This window comes from Rousettus aegyptiacus, unplaced genomic scaffold (genome assembly GCF_014176215.1).
Source record: "Rousettus aegyptiacus isolate mRouAeg1 unplaced genomic scaffold, mRouAeg1.p scaffold_m13_p_10, whole genome shotgun sequence".
Classification (NCBI taxonomy): Eukaryota; Metazoa; Chordata; class Mammalia; order Chiroptera; family Pteropodidae; genus Rousettus; species Rousettus aegyptiacus.
In genome coordinates, this window is record NW_023416285.1 from 89618097 (window position 1) to 89644847 (window position 26751).

The 26751-nt window shown below is 41.5% G+C and overlaps 1 protein-coding gene across 1 annotated transcript in view; it reads left to right on the forward strand.

The window, feature by feature from the left end:
- CUBN (cubilin) overlaps positions 1–26751 on the forward strand; it is a 224919-nt gene that overhangs the window by 88937 nt on the left and 109231 nt on the right. Inside the window, exons 29-31 of the mRNA XM_036226882.1 lie at positions 8660–8841; positions 13723–13897; positions 15264–15433. Of these exons, the coding sequence (XP_036082775.1) occupies positions 8660–8841; positions 13723–13897; positions 15264–15433 (527 nt within the window). The remainder of the gene's footprint in view (positions 1–8659; positions 8842–13722; positions 13898–15263; positions 15434–26751) is intronic.

The following is a 26751-nucleotide window of genomic DNA, read 5'->3' on the forward strand; positions in this document are numbered from 1 at the left end:
GGAGGCGATGAGGTCATGGGGGCAGAGCCCTTAGCATCGGGACCAGCACCCTTATGAAAGAGGCCCAGAGAGCTCCCTCGACCTCTCGTACTGCGTGAGGTCTGAGAACCAGAGGAAGGCCATAAACAAGCAAATAAAGAATAAATTTCTGTTGTTTTAAGCCACCCAATTTGTGGTATTTTGTTATAACAGCCCTAACAGACTAAAACAAACTATCTTCTACCCTTATCCTTGACTAACCATCATCTAAACCTCAAGGTAATCAATACGAGAGAGATGTTATACTCATAGTTGCTATTATTTTTTACCCGAGTTTGCGCACCTTCTTTATCAGGGAGAGAATGGGGATACAAAAGCTTCCTAGGGCTGACATAACAAAATACTGCACAACGGGTTGTTTAAAACAGCAGAAATTTATTCTTTCACAGATTGGAGGCTAGAATTCCATCCATCGAGGTGTGAGCAGAGACATCCCGTGGAGGGCTCTAGGGAAGAACCCTTCCTTAACCTCTCCTAGCTTCTGCCGGCTGCTGGCAGTGCCTGGCTTTCCTTGGCTTGTACATGCATGACTCCCATCCTCGTCTCCTTCATTATGGCTTTCTTCCTTCTGTGTGTCTGTGTCCAAATTTTCTTCTTCTAATAAGGACACCAATTATATTGAATTTCAGTCCCACTCTAATCCAGTATGACCTCCTCTTAACTTGATTACATCTGCAAAGACCCTATTTCAGAATAAAGTCACAGTCACAGGTACCAGGTGGACATGATTTCAACCGAATACATGAGGTTCTTCAACTTTTGACAGCTTTCTCCTCTCTTGGAGTCACCATACTTTGTCTTCCTTTTCTTTCAGGAGAACTTCACATTTCTTGGTCTTTGTATTACTCAATTTTCTCCTCTGATTTCATCTCATGGCTGCTCCGGCTTTTGTCTCTATTCCCATGGAATAATTGCTAACCCACAGAATCCCTCAGAAAATTAATCTGCAAATCCTTACAGTCAGGTGAATTCTGGGTTTCCACCCTTGGCCTTGTCTTCAGAGAAGACTAGCGATCTGATTTAAGTCTCCTGTCTTCATAGGACAGATACCTATCATTTGCCCTTCTCCTGCATCCCAGAAGAGTGACGTATACTTTTAGACTATTGAGGAATTAACTGGTAAAATCAAACCAGGAATTGTTAACTTTCAGTGGTTCTTATGCATGCCACAGTCACCTTTGGACGACTTCAGCCATTTTCAGGAGATCACATTCCTCTCTACTCCCTACCCCCAACCTGGAAGTTTCTGTTCAAAATCCTCATAATATTATTGGCATATCTCATAGATGTATCAGAAGTGAGGCCTGTGTACTCCAGGAACTATTTCAACTTTGCCTTTGGTTGGATCTTCCCCAGATTCTGAGCTCTTAGTTGCCATTTCACATCATACCTGCCTTTCTGGGAGAGTCCTTATTGGTAACTTCTGCTTGTGACCCCATGCCTTCCAAGTAGGTCCCTTTTGCGTTTCTGAGAGAAACTGGTCCAAACACCGAGGCACCTCTCAATGTATTGCAGCAGAGAAAGGTTTTTTTTAAATTACAGAAAAACTACTAAAATATAAGTGAATCATTTTAATAAGATTGTGAGTATCATCATTTTTAGTGTTTAAAATTTATTCTTTACTATACTTTGGCTTTACAACTTCTTTTTAACATCAGCAGCTAATTTCTCAGGTATTTTGCTCAAAAATTAGAGGGCGAGGATGTGACGATGCCCTCTTTGGGACTGTTCTCTGTGCCTTTGCTTCCAGCCCCGGTCGGCCACGTCAGTTCCAAGCTGGCAGCCTCCTGGTGCTGTTGGTGTACAGAACACAGTTTTGGAAAATGCCAGCCGTAAAGAGGTGACTGCATTTGCGCGATTGTAGAGAGATACAAAATGTACCTTTAAAACTTTGTGCCTCCGATTCTCGTTCGCTGTTCCAGTGCCAGTTTGCTTTTGTTAAAGCTCTTTCATTTAAAAACAACTCCAAAACCTTGAAGATAGAACATACGTAGGTTATGCTTAATTAAAACAAAATCGTATAACTCATTAGTTGTTTTAGACCAGAAAGAAGTGTTAGCTAAATCTTTGTATGGAAAAGATTTAAAATATCTTCACAAGTAAACAGGGTTAGCAGCAGCTTTGAACTCTCCCTTGTTATGAGTCAGTAGATCAACCTGCTTCCTGCTGATAAGGCAAGCTCTTCCTCTCAGCGCATGACTGGGAGTTTGGGAGAAAATGGAATCAAATAGATTATCAGTCACCAGTACTTAAATTTTTATAAAGATTAACTAATTCAAAATGAAAAACATATGATTCTCTTCAGGACATTATTTCAGTTCAACTGATGGCTAACGATGTTAATATATTAGATTTTTTCAGATTTGCCTCAAGTTAAATGAAAAAGATTTTTACTTTATTATTTTTTTCAGGTTGCTATGGTGATTTGCTTTTTTTTATCAGTGGATAGAACAGTACCGAAGGCAGTGTTCAACACTGCCATTCTAGTGCCTTCGAGCGAAAGTGCCCATCAAGGCATAGTGGAGAGAGCCTAGAATTGGGAGTAGGGGGCTTGGGGGACAGGATAAGGCAGGGGGTGGTGACCCCAGATCCGTTGTTTTATTATGTGAGCTGTGAGTCCAACAGCCTTCTTGAGCCTCACTTTGCTCATGATCATTCTTGCCTACCTCATGGAGTAATTATGAATTTCAAAGAAGATAATGTACTTAAAAACTCTATGAAAAACTATGAACTACCATACAAATGTGAAATATCTTTATTGTAGTTCAATGAACAGCTAATTTTTTACCTCTCATCAGCTCTTCAAGCTGGCTCTTCAGCTGGTGTGGTAATTCCTCTTCCAGCTCCAAATCTTTCTCTAATTTCATCTCGTGTCTGGATAAACTCTTGTTAAATTACACTTAGAATGTATGAAGTGATTATTATATGCAAGACACTTAGCTAAAAACTTTACTTTGGTTATTTCATTTAATCCATGTAGCAACCCTATGAGGTTAAATAATAATTTCTGTTACAGATGAAGAAATTTGGGATTAGAAAGATTATAAATTAGGTATCCAAGGAGTAACCCAGTCAGGGTAGGGACCCGTTTTATCTTATGTCTACGCTTATTCGATATGTTATTTCCAAAAGTTTGGTAACCTAACACACAAATTCTTCAACTCTGAAACTATGTCATCTCCCCCATGAAGATCTTTTACCAGTCGGATGCAAAGAGCCACTGTCTCTAATTCTATTTCTTCTCAGCCTGTGTCTCTCACAGCTCGTTTTCCATCACTCCGTTACCCACTCCTCGGTGAGTGTTTTCATCGCGTAGTCATTGCCTACGTGTCGACCCCTGAAATGCTTTTCTCAGTCGTTGTCCTCTATTTTACATCACCGAAGGCCGGTTATAGGATATGTCTCTATTTCTCTTATATTTTATTATTCATTCGACTAGACAGGTAGCATGATGATGAAGAGGATATTGGGAGTTTAAACATCCCCTCTATCTTATGTCCTGATAACTATTGGTTGACGTAACGTCTTTCATCTGCAGGCTTGTCTATCTTCCATCTCTCTTTCCTGCTCCTCTGACTCCTTGGTCACCCACCCGAAGTTACAGACACGACTGACAAGGACATGGTTTTTAAAAATTATTGCATAGCCTACCAAACCATGTGTTTCTCACTGGTTTCATTTGTTTTAGTATCTGCAGATGGGTCTGTATCATTTTTACTTTAAATGAAATGCAGACAGCAGAGATTTTCCAGAGGCCTTGTTGTTTCTATCTTCAAAATGGGCAGATGGATTTAGAAACAGATTTTTTTCTGTAACTTATTCAGGAGAAACTCTTTTCATAAGAGATTGTCAAATCCTAGACTCCACACAAAGGGACATAATGCCATGCACAAAACACTTTTTCCCCTTCTTGGCCCCAAATAAATTTAAATTTAATAGGAAAGCAAAATTAGGATACTTGTTTATATAGACAACTTTTAGTATTAGACATCAGCAGCACTGATAACAACTGCTACATAGGTATAAAAGCTTACCAAATAAGACCGAATTCTACAATCTTTATTAAAAATAGAACAACCAAAAAAATGTTGTCACTACCACAGTAGGCACAGAAACAGTAAATCAAATAAAGTGAATAGCTCTGCTCCCTAATATGAACAAGAAATTATTGATGAGGCAGAACTAAATCTTTTAGCTTTTAATTTATTTGAGCATTTAGAGCACATATCTCTTCTTCATAAATACAAACGAGGATTTTTGGCTTATCTTGGTATTTCTTTTGACCAACAATAGGATAGTATGTATTAATATAGGTTCTAAATCATATTTCTTATACTGTAATTGACCCCCTTTTCTGCAACTAATTAAGTGGAAAACAATTCAAAAGACTCGCATTATACATTTAAAAACATTCTACTATTTATTGTGAATTACAATTGTTGTTTGCTTTCATTTCTAATTTGTAAAGTTCAACTCGGTGTGGACTTATAATTTTTTATTTTTATCTATGGTTGTACAATTCAAAATTTATGGTCTAATGTTTCAATGTTAGCATGATAGCTTGAATTTATAAAACAGTATCAAATTATTCATTACATATTTATTTTTTTTTGGTTAATATAAATTTTCCTAATTCTGTTGTGAATGTTTCCCTTTTCACTAAAGGAGAGCATAAGAGAAACAGACATCATTTTTTTCAGTTTTTAAAATATGCATTTTGACATATTTTCTTTTGCCTGATACCAAGTACACATTTGCTAAAAGTCCCAAAACCTAGGAAAAAGTGACTGTACCCAAGAGAGTGAAGCATAACTGGCTCGATGCTGTTCAAGATCTCTCATCCATGGGCTGGAAGTTGATGATACCAGGAGGGAATTGTGTTTACTTTGTACCACCATAACAAATGTAACAGTATCTTTTAGCAACTCAACATGGGGATTTATTTATTCTTATTTGTTACCTACCACCAATTAGCATGTAAAGGATAAAAAGAATTCACTGATTTTTTGAAAATCAAAACTTATGGAAATTACTTTTTGCAAACTGAAGAAAAGCAAAAAGAATTTAGTGACTTGCAGGAGGCCATGTGGTTTTTTCCAGTAGAATTAAATACTCCTGGCTTCTGCAACATGGCTCGTACTGTGTATGACACATGCTCAATAGATATTTATTAAATGAATGAATGGAACTTAGAAATTTATTTTTATCTCTTTCAAAATTTAGAAATACAACAATGGAATTAAATTTCTACCATAATTATTGGAATTAACTTTACTTTCCAATACTTCATAGGCCTTTACCATACAATATCACTGAATTAATTTGTAGTATTTTGCATTTAATGTGAACTTTTAAATCAAAGTTGTTACTTTCTGATATGTTAAACCTCAGAGGTAGTTAGAGTATGAAGGAGGAAAAGAAAGATTCAAAAGTTTCAAGCTCCAACAGTTTTTCTCTCATTCTCACAACCACACAATAGGGTATCACTAATAGGGTATCACTTTTAATAATATTGGAATTTCTCCTTAGAAGACGCACACGTAAGTGCTCTTGCTGAGAAGAGAACATGACATACCTACAAGTAAAATTTTGCTGTGTTTTCATAAACCTTGTTTATGTTTGTTTAAAATCTTAGGGAAAGCACACTGTGGGTCTTGAGAGCTGTAAGTGGGTAATAAAATAGGAACTGTAATTTTTCAAAGCATTGCCAAATGCCGAAAATCTGATATTATCATTTCAGTTTACAGTGACTAGTTAAAGGGCATTGGCATCCTGTTATTCGCAAAAGAATTTACAAGGAAACCTAAAACAATTGGAAAAGACAGTGGAAAAATGTTGTACAGATTTTTAGAAGAATCAACTCTGATTAAAAAAAAAATGAATTAGACTGTTAACTCAAGTTAAATAAAAATGCAGAGATGAGCTATCCAAGCTTTCATTTCCTTGTTCTCTTTTATATTATTTGCCACAGAGTTATTTTTCTCTAAAGATTTTTTCATTGGATTATTTAATTTGATACAATCGCTATCAAGAACTATAGGAGCTGAAAAAGTAGGTTAAAATTTGGGGTAACAAATGGCTCTATTTACTTATCATCTATTTTATTAAAATTCTGCATGTTAAGATAATTTATATGGGCTGCTGCATCGCACAGCCTTAGAGAGCATCGTTGCGTGGAATCGTCTGACTGGTGCCCCCTGTAATTGTGCAGTGGCGTTGAGGATATATGCAGTCTGTGCTGATTTTGGCTCCAGGAATATTTTCCATGTGTTGTACTAGGAAAAATATTTTCTAATCTTTCGTGGCACTTATGTTTTTTCAACATTCACCGCAGTCTATAAACAATGTTTGTGTGTCTAATTTTAAACAACCTTTTCACAGGGCTTTAATCAAAAATAAAAGTAGAAACGTTATAGGCCACAGAAAAGATACTGACCTGTGCAACAAATTTAAAGTCTGAAAACACAGAAGTTTTCGAATAGAAGCAGGAAATTTGTTACTGGAATCAGATTTCTTTACTGCATCAGGATTCTTAGAATTCTCCTCAGCTCTTTTTAGTTGAGTGGAAATTCTGTATAGAGAATATATTTATTTTGAACTTTTAAAACACTTTGTCCTGACTCACTATATAGGTTGAATTTGCATAAGGTGGATAGTAGACATGACCTCAACTTTAGTGTCTTATGTTTTAAGTCACGGCAGTTTAATTTCATTCATGTGAAAATGCACATGGATTCATAGCAGAGTGAGGAGGTGCCACCATTTTTAAACATAAAAAGCCTCGATGTGGCATAAGAGATGATACTTGGAAAAATTTCCCAACCAATAAAAAATATTCTGAAAAAATAGAAAAGGAGGCCCCCATACATTAATAGAGAAAACAATGTTTTTTTAATCACCAAAAATTGCTATTAGAAAACAAGATAATCGCTCTTTTCTTCTAATTTTCTTTCTTTTTTTTCTAATTTTGTTTTTGAAATTCAAGCTTTCCTCAAATTTTACTTCTTTCATAAAATTTCGTCTCCCTCTGCACTCCGATTGAATTCCTGCAAACTACATGAGTGTGCAGAGTGTAGGAACCGAGTCTGCAGCATGTAGGAAAAGCCTTGCAGCCACGCGGCCTGGTGTCCTGCCTCTACCGCTCGCCGCCAGGGGGCCTTGGGCAAGGCCGCTGACCTCTGCGCATGCATCCGGGAAACGCGGATAATAATAGTCCCTCCTTCAAGTGGGTATTCTAAGTGTTAGAATGGCAGGTACTTGTGAGCACTCAGTTATTGGCAGTAGTTTTTACTGTGAGCCACATGTAGCTCTTAGTTGTTTGCCTTAATCACCTTCTAAGGCATGATATATAAACGTTCATAAAACACATGGCGTGGCATTTTTCTATGCCTGTGGTTTGCGTATCTGGTTCTTGTTTGTTTGCTTATTTTAAGTTCCCTGGGTCAGGACCTACATCATTTACATTTTCTCTTTTTAATAGATTTCACTTTTTAGAAGATCGCACAGCAAAATCGGGTGAAGAGTAGAATTCGCGTATACTCTCCCCACACGCACTGCCTCCCCCACTGGGTAATGTCCCGCCCGAGTGGGACATTTGTTACAACTGATGAACCTGCACGGGCACATCATGACCACCTAGCGTCCATAGTTTACATTGGGGCTCCCTCTTCGTGGTGTGTATTCTGTGGGTTTTGACAGATTTGTGATGATATGTGTTCACCAGTACAGTACCATACAGAGTATTTTCACTGCCCTAAAAACCTGTGCTCTGTCTCTTCACCCCTCCCTCTGTCAGTCCCTTGGCGACCACAGACCTTTCCACTGTCTCCACAGCTTTGGCTCTTCCAGTACGCCGAATCGTTGGAGTCACACAGTATGTAACCTTTTCGGGCTGGTTTCTCCCACTTATTAACATGCATATACATCTCCTCTGTGTCCTTTGTGGCCTGATAGCTCATTTGTTTTCAGTGCTGAATAATATCCCTTGGTCCGGATGGACCACGGTTTGTTTATCCATTCGCCAACTGAAGGGCATCTCGGTTGCTCCCGGGTTCTGGAAATGAAGAATAAAGCTGCTGTGAACCTCTGTGTACAGGTTGTTGCTCGGACACATCATGCAGTTTTCATTGCCTACAGTCTCTTGTACAGAGGCGAGGGTTTTGAGCACCTCAATTCTAGATCTTAGGTCTGAAAGGATTTACAAATAATGTGTTTAATATGGGAAACCAAAGACTGAGCGACATCGTGTTCACTGTCTTCCCCTGCTTGCGCAGTCCATTGCACCTTCCGTTATGAGATTTTTATCTAAATGACAAAATGTAAAATATTTTGAAAATATTACTGGAGGTTTATTACTGATGTGGTGAGAATAAAGACTGAGAATTATTGCACCAAATGATATAATGATGATATTTTTTAAAGAATAAATTTAATAAGTTGTAGCTGCGATTTTTTCCTAATTGTTTTGTAACTACTTCATTGAAATTTCATTGCAACTTTATGGTTTTTCTCCTAAATTAGGCATGCGCATTTTCAATTATCTTTTGGTTAGTTGGAGTTTTGAATTTTACCCCATGGCCGGTGCCCACTTGGTACTGACCGAGCCTTGCTGTTTTAACAGGCTGTGGTGCGGAGTTGTCAGGAGCCACAGGCTCCTTCAGCAGTCCTGGGTACCCAGACTCGTATCCCGCCAACAAGGAGTGTATCTGGTACGTTCACACGGATCCTGGGAGTAGCATTCAGCTCACCATCAGCGACTTCGATGTGGAGTACCACACAAACTGCATATTTGACGTCCTCGAGGTAGGAATTTAGATTGCTTTCAGCACAGTCCATACTCCAAAATTTGGAGTAGACCTGGAGATCACTGCAAGAAACCCTAAATTCTTTCCAGTGTTTAGAGCAGTGTTCCATTCTTAGACATTTTGATAAGTATCAGCCCTTCGTGAATGACACTTGTAGACGAATGGGATTAATATCTCAGTTTAGGTTTCTCAGAAAGCAAGTACCCGAAGGATTCCGTGGCAGGCACTTTAACCGGGAGGTGATGCCGGAAGCAGGAATGAGGGAGCAGCTGTGTGAGAGCGTGTGGGAGGAAGAGCCGGCGAAGAGACCCCTGTGGGCTACTTGGGCTTAATCCCGCTGGGACCCTCCGAGGTCCCATGGGGACTGCTCTTGAGAACCATCTCTCCGAGGACTCCAGGCTGAGGCACTGGTTCCCAACTCTCATCCCAGCTGATGAAGGACCGTGCTGGGCACGCTTCATGCCCCACACTTCTGGCCTGAGGAAGCTCCCTCGGGAAGGGCAGTGGGGAAGCAGAGTGTACAGAGGCCGGCGCTGGGGTGGGACGTGGCAGTAAGCAGAGGGACTGCCCAGCGCAGCTGCAGCTGCGACCTAGGGGGTCGACGTGGTGCAGGGCACAAGACGCATCTACCGCAGAGAGCTTTTAACAAGACGGCCACTTAGACAGTGTGAGGCATTTGAAGATAAGAACTTTTCCAACACTGCTGCAAAGGGTGTATCTCAGATGGTTAGGATGGCCTTGGAGAATCTATTATAATCTGCTTTTAATTGCAGGAATCCAATTATCAGGAGATTACACACACGCAGACACACACACACACACTTGACCTATCTGCGAAATTTAATGGCTTCCAAGTACACGCCAAACTCATATCACCTCACCAATAGGAATTGCTATAACACATCATGACAAGGGTTGTATATCTAGTAGAACTTAAACTCCATGATGGACGGATGTTTGTTTTTGTTTTGTTTTGTTTTGATTTGTTTCGTTTTCCTGCTATACCCCTAGGGCCACAGAGTCCTTGGTAAACACCATGCACTTGTGGAACGGATGGAAGCACCCAAATCTCTGACTGACACACTCATAACACACATTTATGGTGGTTTACAAAGGGTTTTGACATCCATTTTCCTGTTCGACTGTTCAATAATCTTATGCTGTAAGGGGTAGGGGGAATTTTGTCTCCATTTTATTGTTGTCAAAACAGAAGCTCTAAAAGATTGGTGGGTTTTTCCATGAATAGAAGAGCTGTGAACCGAATTCATCCACCACAAAACACTCCATGTGGGACAGTATAAAAAGATGGAGGCGGGCAGCGTGCCAGATATTGAAATGAGTGGCGTGTGCTTCACAGGAAGTACAAACTTTATTTAATTACAAAACATGTTTCCTTGAAAAGGAATGGGGTTCTCAAAACATGCCTTCGCTGCATGGGCGCAGTCGCCGGGGACTGCATCCAGCAGCTCAGATCTCCCTCACAGAGGGTAATGCTGCCCTGAGTGAAATCGGAGAGGGAAAACCCGTAGCCTCTTCTTCACCTAAGTGCCATTGCCAAGTCATGACTCCATCTCCGAGGAGGAACATTTTTTTTGGGAGAAGAGAACAGGGTGGCAACCGAGATTCACACTCACTGTGTAAAGGAAGATGAACACCCCACAGCGGAATGTGCACTTGGCCTCTCAGGCTAGCGAGGCTGTTTCTCAGGGGCATACGACCCCTTGACACTTACCCTTCGTTTTCATATTCCAAAGGGCATGTGATTGTTGCCCACTCAGCAAATGTAAATGAGTTCATTGTGCTTTGGGTTTTGTCACACCCATTCCGTGAGAGAGCAAAGACTGGGGCTGTCCCCTGCACGCAGCCTTGGGGACAGGGACAGGGCAGGGTCTGCAGGCAGCAACGCTCAAGCAGGGGCTGTGAGAAGAGGCTGCGGTCTGCTCGGGCTCGTTTTTATTAGTTCAAGATGATCTCTCATGTTCCATCAAAATCAGGGTTTGGAGGAATAGTTTTAGGCCATTAAATATTTTGGAAGAGTTTTTTTCCTTAAGGCTGAAAAAGTAACCTTCTTACTTTTTGTTCAAAAACATTTTGTTCAGATAACGAACTCTCTGCAAAAGCTGAAGTAAGGGAGAGAGTGCTGTAATAAATTTGCATTAATGGTGATAAAATGACTTTTCCATCCTTCATACTGTAGACGCTGATAACGTGTTAGCAAGAGGTTTCGAAATCCGTTGCTCCTGGTGGGTGTGTGGCCTAGAAACACTGCTGGCTCTCTGGACCCATCCGTTCTCGGCCTGCTCGCTGTCCTTTCCTGCTCTGCCGAGCACAGCCAAATAGGACCTCGGTGTCACCGGGTATTGGGTCTTCCTGGGTTTCAACGGATTTATTTTTCACAAGTTTTTTAACCAAAAATGTCACCAATTTTTCTCCCTCAAAACTGCGTGTCCAGAAAGTGGCCAGTGGTGTAAAGCCACAGCCGTTTGGTTACTCATAACCCTGGAATGCTGACTTGATTGTAACAATAAATGGAGCTAACAGAGCAGAAAGCAATGTTCAAAACAGATTAAAACCATAGGCTTTGAAATGTTCTATATCCTAAGAATTTGCTAAAAACACATTTTTTAATCTCTGATCATCAGCCCAGTTCTCTTCCCCCCAAAGTTTAGTCATATGCTGTAGTCGAATGAACCACACCCTGAAATTCTTTCCATCTTTTTCCTCTTTTGAAGAGTCATATGCTCATTACTGGCTTTATTTGTGGAAGCCCAAAGTGCCATTCTGTTGTTTTGGTCCTGGAAACCCTGGCTGATTTTACTTCAGTCTCTAAACTGGTGCAAAGCAGAAAAGGAAACGCACTCCATGCAGTGAACCAGGTGCTTGGCATGGGCAGCTCGCTCCCTCTGCTCCCATGGCCATGGGCGTCTGTGAGCCCAGCCCAGTATGAGGGGAAGCAGAAGTGTCAGTGTTTATTCTTGAGGCTTCCAGGCCAGCTGGCTCGTACCCAGGATGTTTGTGATCTCAAGGGGGCCCGTGAGCAGGGAAAACAAAGGCTATCTTGCCGACGTGCAGGTTTTCCCTGTTAGAACTAAACCCTTGAGCCCTAGGTTCTCTCTGGATAAGTGCTGCTCGGGCTCAGGTAATTAAGAGCACGTGCTGCCGGTGTCGCCCTCTGAGCACTGTGCCCTGAGCCTGGAGCGGGGAGACCTTCAGAATGGGAAGGACACTCTAAACCAGAAGCCATCCCATCTCTTGCATTTGCATATGTGTACGTGTGAAGGGCCACACAGGGCTCTCTCTCTCTCTCTGCCTGAAGTCCTGCTTCGGCTGGGGCTCAGGGGACCGACCGCGCAGGCTTCACTCCTCCTAATGAAAACGAGCATGCGGCTGCCGGCCTGCTTCATTCCTTTGCAATTACCGTCCTTGTGCCCGGCCCTGCCTCGAACAGCAGTTTCATTCATTTTGGCCTTTCCCGCGTGGCTGGGGGAATTAATCAGACAAAGAAATCATTATAGATTCAAATCACACACTCCTCCCCAAAAGCAGGCTTCTTGTTTTCGCGCTCTCTCCCCAAAGAACTCTGAGTGTTTTCCAGATCGGTCAGCAGCTGCCCCAAGGGTGGGCAGAGCCGGGGGCCCAGGGAGTGGGGGGGAAGCAACGGGGCGGGAAGCCACTGTACAGATGGCGGAGGCGAGGAGAGGCGGGGCGCGGCACCGAGTCTCACCGAGGGCTGCGTTCCTGGTTCCCATCCCAAGTATGGGATTACAGGCATATGTGTGTGGGGGAGGGAAGGACCCCGATACTACTATGCCTGAAAACTGTTGCCCCGAATGGTCTTTCTTCTACGAATTCAAGACCTGAAGATAGGGGGTCAGTATCTTCTGTTCGATTCTTATTTTCCTCACGGATTCCACCCCCCGCCCCACACACGTACCCCAAACACAAATACTGGATAAGCAGGGCCCACCGGCAACTGAGAAACCTGTGCGCGAAGTGTCCTGGAGGCCCAGCCTGGCTGGGCTGGCCTAGCCTGCAAGGTGCCGGATGGGAGACCAAGAGGCCACTTGCCAGCAGGAACGTGTGTGTCACTAGGGTGTTGGATCCCAGTCTCACAGACAGTTGCAAGTTGGAGGAACCTCGGAGGTCAATCTGAGGACGAGTGTGATGGACTTAGAGGGGACCATCCAGATCTGGCACAGAGTGCAGAACAATTCCTGGGCAGACGTTGGGCCCTCTGTGTCACGTTCCTGTGAGCGGGCGTGCTGGGAGCAGGGACACAGGAGTTGTAGGAGTCCCTTCTCGGAGATGCCACAGAACACGTGGGCAGAGGTTATATTTCCACTCTTTCTGAAGCAGCAAAAATATTATATTAAATGCCTAATCTTATAAAATATTCAGATTGCAAAGTGGAAAATCCTAAAAATATAAGTAGGAGATCAGTAACCTTCAATGAACTTGATTTTCACAAATAGCACAGCTTCATACTAAGTCTATTCCTACGTGCCTAGAAGAGGTAGAAAATCAGACTCGACCCTGTGTTATCTCCAGTGCCTCGGCCAAAGAAATCAGGAAACCCTATGAAGACATGAAAAAGGGATGAATATAGGGAAGATTCTGGAATAATCTATTCAGTTCAGCTCTACAATTCTAGCTGATGGAACAAGAAGGCATTTCTTGGGTGGTCGAACTTGTGTATTCCCAGGGCAAAGGGTGTGCCTATGAATAATCCAGCTCCAGTTTAAAGTTCCTCCCCACCCAGGGAGGCTGAGATTTCAGTCTCTAATGATAATAAAGCCCAAGGGCTAGTGGTAAAGTTGAGCCAGGGGAGGGCTGTAAATTATTTCTTAATTTAAGTCCTGTTTTCTACATCCCATCTTAGATCTATGGAGGCCCTGATTTTCACTCTCCCAGAATAGCCCAGTTGTGTGCCCGAAGATCATCTGAGAATCCCATGGAAGTGTCCAGCACTGGAAATGAGCTAGCCATCCGGTTTAAGACCGACAGCTTCATAAATGGGAGAGGCTTCCATGCCTCATGGCAGGCAGTCCCGGGAGGTGAGTGAACCAAGGTGGAGTCACAAAGCACTGAAGCCCCGCCCTTGTAAATTTCATGAAGTGACTGGAGAGAGGTGTGAATTCTACATCCTGACAACTTTGTGGTTCCCAAGGGCTGAACATGGCTTTGGCACGTACCTTTCCCGAAAGCATGTGATAAAGCTTCACTTCCCAAGTCCGCCGCATATGCCGTAACCAGGACAGTATGCGAGTCTGTGGTGAGAGGAGAAGCGAGGTGACCGGTCGAACTCACTTTCCCCCCACGGACTTGCACCTGTTCCCCAGCCTCGCACTGCTGGGACATCAGCCAAATGATAGGTTGCTTCGTGCCACGGTATAGACCTCGGTGTTCTTGGCAGACACCAAAGCCATGAATGTTAAATTTGTGAATTCCAAGGAATCGCAGTGTGTGATATACTGCCCAAGAACTTAAGCAGTTTAAGGAAACTACTTGCAGATCCTTTAAATAAAAGAAATAATGCACAAAATGTTTTAGCAGACGTTAACCTGTGCACCTACTCATAATAGCCACATTTGTTGAATACTTACCGTGTGCCAGGAACTTTCCTAACTATTCTATAAGAATTATCTTATTTCGTGCTCACAACCATTCTTCAAGGGAAATTCACTTGACATACCCATTATACTAAGGAGGAAATCAAAGCTTAGAGAAGTTAGCCACTTCAAGAAAATGCCAAAGCAGAGATGTAACTCTAAGCTGCCTTACAGCCTTTCTTCTGCAACTCTAAGGTGATAGAGTAAGTATATTACATCTTTCCTAATGTCAGTGATGTATAAATTTAATGAGAATTACAAATGTGTATTATTTAGACTATCCCCAAATGATTTTCAGTCATTAAAAAATAATATTGAATTTTTGCATTACTGGTTTATATCATCGATCTAAGAAATGATGGGTCATAGAGGTAGATATTGATAGGTATTTGATAACATCATGGGAATAAAAAAAAATAACTGTATCAGGTCTAAAGTATTCAATTTTAAAAGGCAGATATTAAATTATTTGTAAAAGCATACACTACTGCATTAATACTATATTTTTAGAGACCCGTGAAAAGGCATTTCATGGCTTAATGATAACATGATCTCGTTTGCACTTATTTTTCAATATCTTTAAAATGACTTTTGGCATCAGTATTTGAAGTATTTTCCTAGTTGCCCTTGTTGATTTTGTTGGGATGAATGAATTAATGGTGGATAGTCAGGTCTTCAAAATGGTTAGCCCACACTACATAAAACTGGCAGTCTAACATAGTAGCATATGGTCCTCTTCTACCAGGTTGTGGGGGAAAGTTTTATGCATCGGAGATTCCTCTCATTACTGAATTCGGTTTCCTACCTACAGGTTGCGGTGGAACTTTCCAGGCTCCCAGTGGGGAGATTCATTCTCCAAATTACCCTAGGCCTTATAGGAGTAACACTGACTGTTCTTGGGTCATTCAAGTGGAAAGAAATCACCGTGTTTTCTTGAACTTCACTGACTTTGACCTTGAACCTGAGGACTCTTGTATTATGGTAAGTGACATAAATTTCAAGCATTGTCTAGAGTCAAACCTGGTTCAAAACATTGCCATATGAGCATATTTAATGAATATAGTAGTTATGGATGTTTTCAACATAAAATTATAGGAAAGCCACCTATTGGCAACTTAAAATATAAAGACATTTCTTTTTTACCCAAATACAAATCAAGAGGTAGATAATCTCAGGGTTTATTAAACAACTCAGTTTCCACTCTACTGTTGTTAGGATGTTGGCTTTTCATTGTGTTTATTAACTCATGGTCAGAAAATGGCTGCAGCAGCTCTGAACATGCTGTATGAGTCTGATGAAGAGAAGAGGAATAGTGTTAATTGTTTCTATTTTTTATTTTAATCAAGAAAGAATTTTCACAGGAGCCCCCTTACATATCATTAGCCAGAATCGGCTATAAGAGAGATTAAGAAAGTATAGTGGAATGGATTTATCATAACTCCTTTAACTCAATTATTATTAAGCCTCCGGAGGTTCTCATAGGGTTCTGCTTTTTTGAGATCGGAATATCTCAATCTGTTATTTGAACAAGGCAGTGTCTGGTAGGAGGGAATATATTGGGTGATGCGGGTGAATGAGAAGGGATGTGGCTATTAGTTGATTAGATGACAGAAAGGTTCTGTTGCTGTCAACAGCTTTAATACATTCCCACATGTTTTTAATGTCAGAGTGAATACGGTTGCATTGTGTGTGCGTGTGTGTATATATATATATTTATATATATATAATTTTGGGGGGTTTAATTTCATTTTTCTGGTTATCTGACTTTTTTTTTTTTTTAATCAAAAAGGTTTTCCATCGTTCATTTGTATTTCGAAACATTTCATTCAAATATAACCCGGAGTCTCTTAGCTAATGAATCTTTCTAGTTTAGTTTTCTGACAGATTCTTACACAACCCTCAACTGGCTAGCTTTCAGATTTAACTTAAGAAAACTCAAAAATTGTTCACATTTCTCAAAGTAGTCCACTAATGGTATAATTTCAAATATTATTAATCATTAATGTACTTAAAAACTCAGTTGAATTATGACTATGTAATTAACCTTCTACATGAGTCTTTGGAGTCAAAATTAGCAAAACTTTATACAAACATAAGGTGTAGGTTATCTATTTTCTGTAGTGATAACTCTGGCCAACTCTTCTGACAAAGACAATTTAAAAATTTTGGATGATATTTAAAAACATCTTCCTAGGTGCGATAAAGAACTCATGAGATAGTTGACGTTTCTGACTTAATATCAGAGAGAAACATGAGCCTAATATTTAGTGCTGCTTTGCCCACAGGGCATTTGCTGATGCAGAAGTTAGATAGCAGCACTTCCGAGAGCCTCTTGGGGCAAAGAGGAGCGAAGTTTGAGTCTGAGGCCCAAGTAGGGTTAGGTCCTGGTAAACCAGCCTAAACCCTAGGTAAAATAAAACAGCCTTCACAAAGGCTGCATCCTGGCTTCCAGTCACCCCCAGATCTCAAGCCACGGAATCACGAGAGCAACTCTGTATTACTATTGGACGTGCAGCAGACGCGATCTGAAATCTTCCAAGGGATATGAAATCATCATACACCTCGTTTCTACCAAAAGATTTTCATATGCGATAACCAGCACACTATTGAAGATATTCATGTACACAGGGAGACAACATTAGTAACAACAATGGAAACAAACATACTAATATGCCACATGCTAACTTTACCAGGCACGAGTTGGTGATCAGCTGTGGTTACTAAGCTTATGGAGGTAAAAGTAAAACTTAAAACTGTCAGCAAACTACAAAAAGCGATATTGCAAATATGAAAAATAACTAACTGAAAATTTTAAAACTGGATAAATACGATAGCTGAAATTAAATTCTCAGTGGAAAATTTTTTTTGGCATATTTGACAAATTGGACAGAGATGAAGAGAGATATAGTAAACTGGAAGATAAGTCGGAAGAATCTATCTGGAAAAAAGCATGGATAAGCAAAAGAATAAAAAATACAAACGAGAGGCCAAGACACATAGAAGGGAAATATAAACACTAAAAAGATATAACATGCATTTAGTTGTAATCCCAGAGGGAAAGAGGTAAATGGAGCAGAAGCAATATTTGAAGAGCTAATGACTTAGACTTTTTTAAAGACATTGGTTTACAAAAATAAGATCCCAAGCAGGATAAATTGAAAAACATACTTATCCAAATAACTTATGACAATGAAAACAAAAAGTTGTAATTGGCCAAGAGAGTGGATGGGCAGAAGAATAGATTCCCTTTCAGGAAGTGGCAGACTGAATGCTGACTTTTCAGTAGTGATAATTGGAAGCAAGAAAAGACAATGGGGTGATATTTTCAGTTTGAAGAAAGAAAATAACTACCAGCTAGGAACTCTGTACTCTCTTAAAAAGGCTTTAAAAACACAGGCGAAGTAAAGCATTGAAGCAGAAGAGGGGCCTTCAAGAGAAGTTTGGATGGGCCGGGGACAGACTGTCTACCTCATGCTTTGCCTGTGGTGGGCGTTTCTTCACCGCTCGCTGCCTTCCCCGGTATGGTGCCAGTACAGTTTCTCCTCCTTGGTAAAGTCCATAATCTGTAGACTTCGGCATTCAAAGATGTGTGAACAAAACAAAGCCTGGGTCCAAGGCACACCCAGCACGACTGCATTATTTCCCTCCTGTTGTCATGAGTAGGATTTTCCACCTACCTGAGATATAAATACACAGCCTGGGTGTTCTCTGAACCACTGCCATATCTCGGCCTGCAACTGGGCCTGACTTAGACTGTAGCAAGAGGGAATAAATAGGAGGAAGTGAGACATCGGTTATGGCCTGGCCATAGGCGTGGAGATAGGAAAATTAACGCAAAGACAGGTGCTGGGAGTAGTTCAGGCTGGCAGATAAGGTAAAAAACAAAAAGTAATAGTACAAACAAGTCGTCAGAATCAGGGGCTCCCATACGAAGCAGTTGGAGCGTCCCCGCTGGTGGGCAGGTGGGGCATTCAGAAGCAGATGTCGCTGAGCACTCGAGCAACACATGGATGCACACAGTGAACTCACACACAGTGTGAGGCACATTGGGTGGACAATGATGCCATTAACTAAGTGAGTAAAGGGGTCGACTACTGAGCTTGGAAACAAGTTTGAAGGTCTACACTATGTCCCTTATAGCGTTCAACACATGCATTAAGGCTCCATGTGGGGCGTGAGCTGGACATATCCATTTGAGGATCATTTCTGTGTATTTGGTTGGTTGTTAATATCGCAGAATTAGGTGTGGTCACTTATAATAGTATTTTGTAAAGAGAAAAGGGCCAAGGAAACTCTTTGAGAAACACCCCCCACTTAAGGGGCAGACGGAGGAACAGAGAAAAAGGAGACGGAAGGGAAACTCAGAGAGGGAGGTGGAGAACCAGGACAGAGCGGCTTAGACTGAAACAGAGCAGCTGCATTCAGCCTTCGATGACCTCGTAAGGAGCAGGGTTAGTGTGGGCAGTAGTGGGGGACTCCAGCTCACAGTGGGTGAAGAGGTGCAGAAGCGTAGCTTTTTCTCCAGAATTATGGAAGCGAACGGCATAGGGGGATAAAGGTTACAACCTCTGAGCAAGGCAAGATCAACGGAAAGTTATTTTGTTAATGATGAAGAAGCTTAAACATGTCAAGAGGACAAGATGCTGGTTGGAAAAGAGAGAAATGGGGTAATGTAAGAGAGAAATGGGGTAATTGATGAAGTCGTGGTATCAGGGCAGAGAGACCTGGAGAGATTGACACTGTACATTTTATATTTTCAGAATGAGAAAGTACAACAGATGCCCAACCATATTTTATTTTGAGTTGCAAATTTATCTATATTGAAAAATTACATAAACCATATATAAACAGAATCATGTTTTGTTTTTCCAATTTATAAATCACCCTTACAAAAAGATAAAGAAATGTGAAAAAGGACTGTTCAGATAAATTGAGATGGAGATCTGCTGCGTACGGTTGCCAGGTGGGCTCAGTTACGGGGATGGGAGGTCAGCAGAGGTTTGGAACCGGGCGGGCAACATCCTGGCCAGGCAGGAAGGTTGGCTCCGAGTTATGGTTCGTTGTCCAGGGCTTCGTGAAAGCGGGCATTGAGGCAGCAGCCATCTACTTTTCATAGCTAGATGGACACTGGATGTGAAAAGTACCCGAAAGTCCAATACTTTACACAATATCTCTGCAGTTTCGGTTCATACAAAGCCAATTATTCATTCTGGAGACACGCAAGTTAATGTCTTGGTTCTGTTGCTTCGACAGAGTCATTAGCAAAGAGAAAAACAGTCAGCTCCAATGAAGCTGCCGAATGATGTTTGTGTTCATGGGGTTTTTAATAGAGCTCAAGTGTACTACTTAATACCAAGGTAAATTATGCTTGCATGGGACCAGCCATCATCTTTTATAAACGCCTATTACAGTTTGGATTGTCAGAGTGGAAATACTAATTTTAGCCGTCGTTATGATTAATGGTCATGAACACATAGATACCTAGAATGTTAAGGTTGGATGAGGAGAGATTATAGAGATAATTACTGTCAGAAACTTATTTTAAAAACAAGAAAATCGATGTCCGGATGGTTCAGCATCAACACCAGGTAGAAATTAATAGCAGGATCAGCACTAAAACGCAAGCAAGCCTAAAGTAAGAATACATATTCTGGTAAAATGTAAAAATTATAGCCTGTGTACAGGGAACTGAATGACAGAATAAAGGACAACCAGGAAAAGAGGGAGAAAATAAAATTAGGGTTACATTGGCACCATTGTGAACTCTCAGATGAACCTGCAATAAGGAAAAGTGCTAGGATTCCGCTTACGAAGTGGAGGGCGCCTCTGCTCTGAAGTCGGGCAGCGTGCTTTCCACTCACTCACCCGCTCTTTGGTGCCGCCAAGGGCCAGGCCCTGGCGGCCCTGGTTTCTGGGTGTGGTGCCAGAAACCTGGGGGCCTCAGGGTGCTCATGTATGAAATCGAGTGTCTGGGGAACCCAAGGAAAGAGAGGAACTAGGGAGGAGGGTCCTTTTTGGAGCTGTGTTTATGGGGAGGAGGAGGAGAACAAGGTGGGAGCTGAAGAAATGGATACGAAGGGCCAGGCGACGTCGGCGGGGGTTTATTCAGGGGAGCATGGTCAGACTCGCACAGCATTAAGGTGCTGGTCACTCTCTAGGCCACAAGTCCACCAGGCGTGGGTCCGAGGGTAATTTCACTGCCCACTTGCTGTGCAGAGGACAGCTTTCCTGTGGTTGGCCTGGTCCCCAGTGGTCCCAAGGGAGGCAGTGTAAGCCCGCAGCAGCTCCAACACATCGCTTTTGGTGTCCTGGAACTAAATGCAAAAATCAGCAAGTGGAAGAAACAAATGAAAATTTAAAAACGGAACAGCAATACACAGCCTCTCATATAATCCGCAGCAGCAGTCTTTGTGTTTCAAAGGCACGAATCTGTTTGATGCAGGAATTACTAATAGATGCAGGGCTGAAAAAATGAAGTTTTGCTGTCTCTACTCCCACCAGGGTCAATGGAAGATTGCAGATGACACATTTGGGAATGTGCTGTGCAGAGTTCACTGCCGGCATAGTCATCGATAGACAATCTCACTATTTTGAGTCACATGAGAATTAGATGACATCTCCTAAGTGTGTTTTCTAGAATTACATGTTATTATAATGGAAAAAGAGAATTTTCTGACTTCATTGAAATGGCGATGGCATCGTGGGGTGGCAATCAGAAAGCCCGACTTGCATTCAGGTTTCAACTGGTTTGGTAATACGTTGCTCAGTCCCTTTGGACTGGCCAGTGTAGTTAACCTCGGGCTCTCCCGAATGACGGTGCAATGTGAGCCATTCTTACTCAGGCAGCGGTGGGACCCACTGGCTGGCCAGGCATGACTCTGTGTGGTCAGCATGAAAATGGCTCCATTATGTTTCCTTTCAAAAAGGCTGACTTTTAAAGTGACCTCCGACTGACAGTTTAATTGCTTAATCAGAGTCTCTCTTCTGAGCCTCAGATTCATGGAGCCCTGCAAGCTCTTATTGATCTCTGGGAAATGCTGGTTGTAGCTCAGAGTGAGAGCGAGAGACAAGTCAGTTCAGCACAACGGGCCCCGGATGCTCCGACCTCTGGATTCAGCATCCTCTTGGCTCAGCACAATGGAATGTCTGCCTTGTGAGAATCAGTAAGAAACAGATAAAAGCAAGCAGAAGCGGCCCAGATCCAATCCTCATTTGGGGAAAACATACACCAGGGCTCGCCGAGCCCAGGGCACAGAAAGGGCGTGTGATGAGCAGCTGTTTTCTTTTCTGAAGCCTTTTGTACCGGTCTAGGAGAAAAAGCGAAGTGTCCGATGTAAACCGAAGAAAATCAGATGCCCCACCCCCATGCCAAAGCCGCGATTTCTGTTGTCGTTCACGTTAGTTGACAGCAAGGCCCAGGGTGGGACGGGGCAGACAGAATGCAGTTTCCACACTTTGTTTTATTTTGTTAAGATACTACCCATGCTGTGTTTCCTTTTAAAACAGTGATTGTTTCCAAAACAGAGCAAACAGACACAGGAATAATAGAACTCAGTGTTTCAAAGAGATAATGGACAGAATTCTTCTTCAAATATTTATTGTCTTACAAATAAATCCAAGACAAAAATTAATCTCTTCCTCCCGTCTCTCTCTCATTCCACCCTCTCTACTTCACTCCTCACCACAGAAAATTTAGTTTCCTTTTGATACGTTAGGCTGATCTCCGAGGATCTCTGTAAAATGTTTATTTTGTGTCTTGCTTTCGATACCTGCTTAGCCTCTTTGCATCCCAGTGCCAAATAGTCACCCCAAGCTGTCCCAATACTTTATACCCCTAAAGCAAAAAATAATGGACTTGAAACTCACAGCTCTCAATCTGTGGACACAGGCTTTGTTTTGTTTATATGTCAGCTCAGAAGCTCCTCAAATTCATGTTTATTTGTGAACATGAAATGAGCTTCTTGGATTTTTTCATATTAACACTGCTTGGAACCACTGCAGATTATTAGAGTTTATAGTCCGTACAAGTTGAAGACTGAGTGCAATAATGTAGAACAAAGGAAAAGGAGTGACAGTGTCCTGACATGAGAATTTATCTTGGCGTTTCATTTCAGAGGAGTGTAGCTGGAAAATATCACCGACTGAGGAAACCGATGCTTCCTACGTCCCGCCCTGAGGAAAAGCTGCGATAATGAGTCATATTTTCATTTCTGTCCTCACATTTATGATTTTAACAGCTTGGATAATTTCCTGAAGGATTCCCCTCCCTATCACTGAATATTTCCTCTCTCTTAGAGCAGTTTGAATTCCAAAATGGTAATTCCATCAGCAGCTACACCACCATATGTAATACGTGCAAATATTTCATAGATTCTCATCCTCGAAATTGACTTTGCACTCTGATGGAAATGATCTCTCAGTATCCTAAATATTTTATCTTTCACCACATTTTTTTTTTCTTACCCTGATAAGCTTTAAGGCAATCAGAAGCAGTAGATATGTGTTGTGGGGCGTTAAAAATGAAGTAAAGAGTAAAGACCCATTTGAAAGCTACAGTAGGCCCAGGTGAGGTGAGAAAGAGGCCGTGCTGGACCAGGCAGTTGGGTCATGGTTAGACCAGAAAGCACAGGAGAGTTTCTATCTGAATCTAAGAGCAGGACCGAGTTTAGGGATCAAGGATGTAAACTCTAAGTTGATGTATGAGCCCAGGGCGCTTTGCTGCACCGTCTGCCAGGTTAGCCAGGCTGGGAGCCCCATGCGTGTTTGGCTGAGTGGCATGCACGACAGGTGCCAGGCACTCTGAAATCCAGGGGGCCACAGATAAGACTTTCTGACATGCCGCTGAAGATGCTTTGTGGCAGGGCTGGATAGGTGAGAGGAGGCTTCCCTTTTATTCCCGTGGCTTCCACAATTACCTTTCTAGGGGACCGTAGGCACCTCACATAGCTTCATAGAATACTCTGTTCTCAATGAATTACATTCAGTTTTATCTTTTTGGCCTGTTTAATGATAATCGGATGTCACATGGATGGCTCTATAGTACTTGGTATGTGACTGCAAGCAAGTTACCTATTTTCTGAGCCTCAATCTTACCATTGCAAAATGGAATTATAAGAAAGATTGAATTTAAAAAATGTTTTTAAAGCATTTTTCAGAATGTCTGGTGCAGATAAGTGTTAGCTGCTACTTCTAATTTTTCTATTACTTCTACTACTTCTGTTACTACTCATACTATGTTAAAGTTCTTCACTGATCTTTTCAGAATCTGTGGCCCCGAGGTCCACAGAACTGGATTCATAATCCCCCTTCATTTCTATCTATCCTCATTAGTTCATAAACATTCATTTTATTTTATCGTATTTTTTAAACCTTAAAATATGTATTAGCAATTTTCCCCACATTCTTCAATATATCATCTCAGTGAATTTTATCACTTTATAAGTGTGTTATTTTAATACCTTCCAGAAGATTCCTAAATGAATTAAGGAAAAAGTAATAGTGCAGAAAATGAAAATGAAAGCATATTTGTATATATCATAAGTTGTTCACGTGGAAACGTTGACTGAAGCTAAGGGCAAGCATTGTCGTACTTTGGGGACTGTAAAATACATTGTGTGTTTTGCTTTTGAATTAAAATAGTTTTTCCTACTCCAGTTTGTAAAAATTTTAACCCACACACTTTGTTTATTTTTTCCCCGAGCAAGATGAAAGTCAGTAAAACAAGAAGATAGATTCAGAAGAAATATCCCCCCGCCCACCTCCTCTCCAACAACCTGAGGGAATATATTTCAGCTTCTAGAAGTGAAAATGCAAACCTTAGTGAGGAAGCTGAGGTTCATTTTTACCCCTCAGTCATGTACTTCAGGCTGCAGGCAACGACTGCTTTGGTAAGGTCATCACGAGTCACTCCGTCACCAGGCCTTGATCGTAGAGGAGGCGGCTGCGGGCAGGAGCGCTGTGCACTACTGCATCGTGTCAGGCCCTGCTCTTTAGTCCTCAAGCAAAGCGTCAGCGATTGCTCATCCTGATTTAGTGCAATTTTTAGAAGTATTGGGGCACTCAGCTTTCCTTTTGTACCGGCTTTTACGTTTTAGAGGGAGCACACTGCACGCCGGCGGTTGCTTGGAGATCGAATTGAAGGGGCACGAATTTAGGCAGGGATTTGGGCAAAACGTGACAGGGTCCCACATCAAGACACCAGGAGGCGGCCCTGTGGGGGGGGGGTGGGAAGGGATCCAAGAAACACATCGGAGAGAGAATTGACGGAACACAAAGATCCATTGGAGCGAGGGGACGAGGGAGAGATCCAAAATGGCTTAACAACTGGGCATATGCTCCTGGCATCTACTGAGGCAAGAAATGAAGGTGAAGGAGGGGTGAGGGCGAGGGGAGATGACTTTGGTTTAAGATGTTCGCTTTCAAGGTTTATGCGATAGTACAAGCCATGAGGTCTGGAATGCCATTGGATAGATGGGCCTGGAACTTCCGGGGACAGCTAGTACACTTGTAGGTACTGACCAGCTAATAAACATCTTGCAGATCATAAAACAGATGCGTATTCATTTAATTTGATGCATTCCTGGCAGCAAAAGGCTGGATTAAGTGGCATTAATATCCATCTGGTTTAGCTGCTGTGGTACTGTTATATGACTAGTGTATCGTCATGTCTCTGTACGTGATCACTTGCATGTTTGACTGGTTAAATGCTTAAACATTTTAAATATATATGTCATTTAAAAATTTTATGTGTTCCTCATATTAAAATTTTAAAGTACAGAAAAAAAAAGAGAAATTAATGCCATCTATAATGTTGGAATACAGAGACAAACTATTAAAAGTTTGGCTTATTTCCTACACAAACATATATGCAAACACACACGTGCATACTTATTCACACATAAACGTAGATAGTTAAGGTAATACTGCATATCATTTTGTATCCTGCATTTTATGCTTAGCATTATTTAATATATTTCTTCTTAAAAATATTTTCTTTATGGCTTTATAATCAACCATATGGACATACCAGAGTTCAGTTAACCATTAGTTTATTATTGACCACCTAGATAACTCTGTATTTTTTTCTCATTCTAATAATGCTATGAAGAGCATATTTATATGTGAATCTTCTGCATTTTCTAAAACTTCCTTTATATAGATTCTTCGTTATTGAAAACTCTATTATAAAATATTTTCAGTATAACCTACATCGTATGTATAAAGTACATATGAACTACTGTCCAGACTTGCCAAATCTTAATATTTTGCCACATTGGCCTCAAGTTCTTTTCTCTCCCTGCCCCCACCCCCACCCCCCCACCCCCCGCCCCCCGCCAAAAGAAATGAATTGCTAAAGAGACGGGCTCTTAAACTGTCTGCTCCTGTCCCAGAGGAAACTGCTTGGGTTTCCTCCATGGCTAATTTCTTATTAAGGTATAGTTGACATACAATATTACATTAGTTTGGGTTATACAACATAGTGATTTTGCCTTTTGTACCTTATCATATGATAACTGTGGTAAGTCTAGTAACCATCTGTCACCATACAAAGTTATTATGATATTGTCGACTTTATTCCTTGTGATGTCCATTACATACATCACTGTGACTTATTTATTTTATAACTGAAGATTTGTATCTCTCATTCTCCTTCACCTTTTTCACCCACCCCTTTACCCTCCTCCCCTCTGGTAGCCATCAATTGGTTCTCCATATCCATGAAATTTTAACAGTGGCAAGTAATGGACATCTGGGTGACCACCTCCATTCTCTGTCCTCACTTCTCCACACAAGAATTCCTGAAAATCTCATCAAGGGTGATGGGCTTCCCAGACCTCTGTGTGTCCTTGTCCTCACCTGCAGTGATCAGCTGTGTCAGACTCTACTGAAGGGAGCCTAGGTTACTCTCTTGTTAAGAGAAAGTTGGAATTTAGACTTCTTTTCTTTATTTCTCCAAAATACCACACACTTGAGGCTCTTTTGTGTAGTAAACTTTGACTAAATAATTTAGGCACTGTCAGGTGATTACTGCAAATAGCACCATAGCAATTGAATTAAAATGTGATATTAGACTTCCTTGTCTTTAAAAATCCATTGTTCATTTTTAATTCAGCCTCTTATTTCACTCCCCTGTCTTCGTTACCTATTGCTGCATAACGAATTATCCCCAAACCTAATGCCTTAAAACAACAGCGTTTATAGTTTCCGTGTCAGGAATCCAGGCGTGGCTCGACTGGGTCTGTCCCAGCTCACTCACGTGGCTGGTGGAAGGATTTCGTTCCTTGCAGACTGGTGGCTAG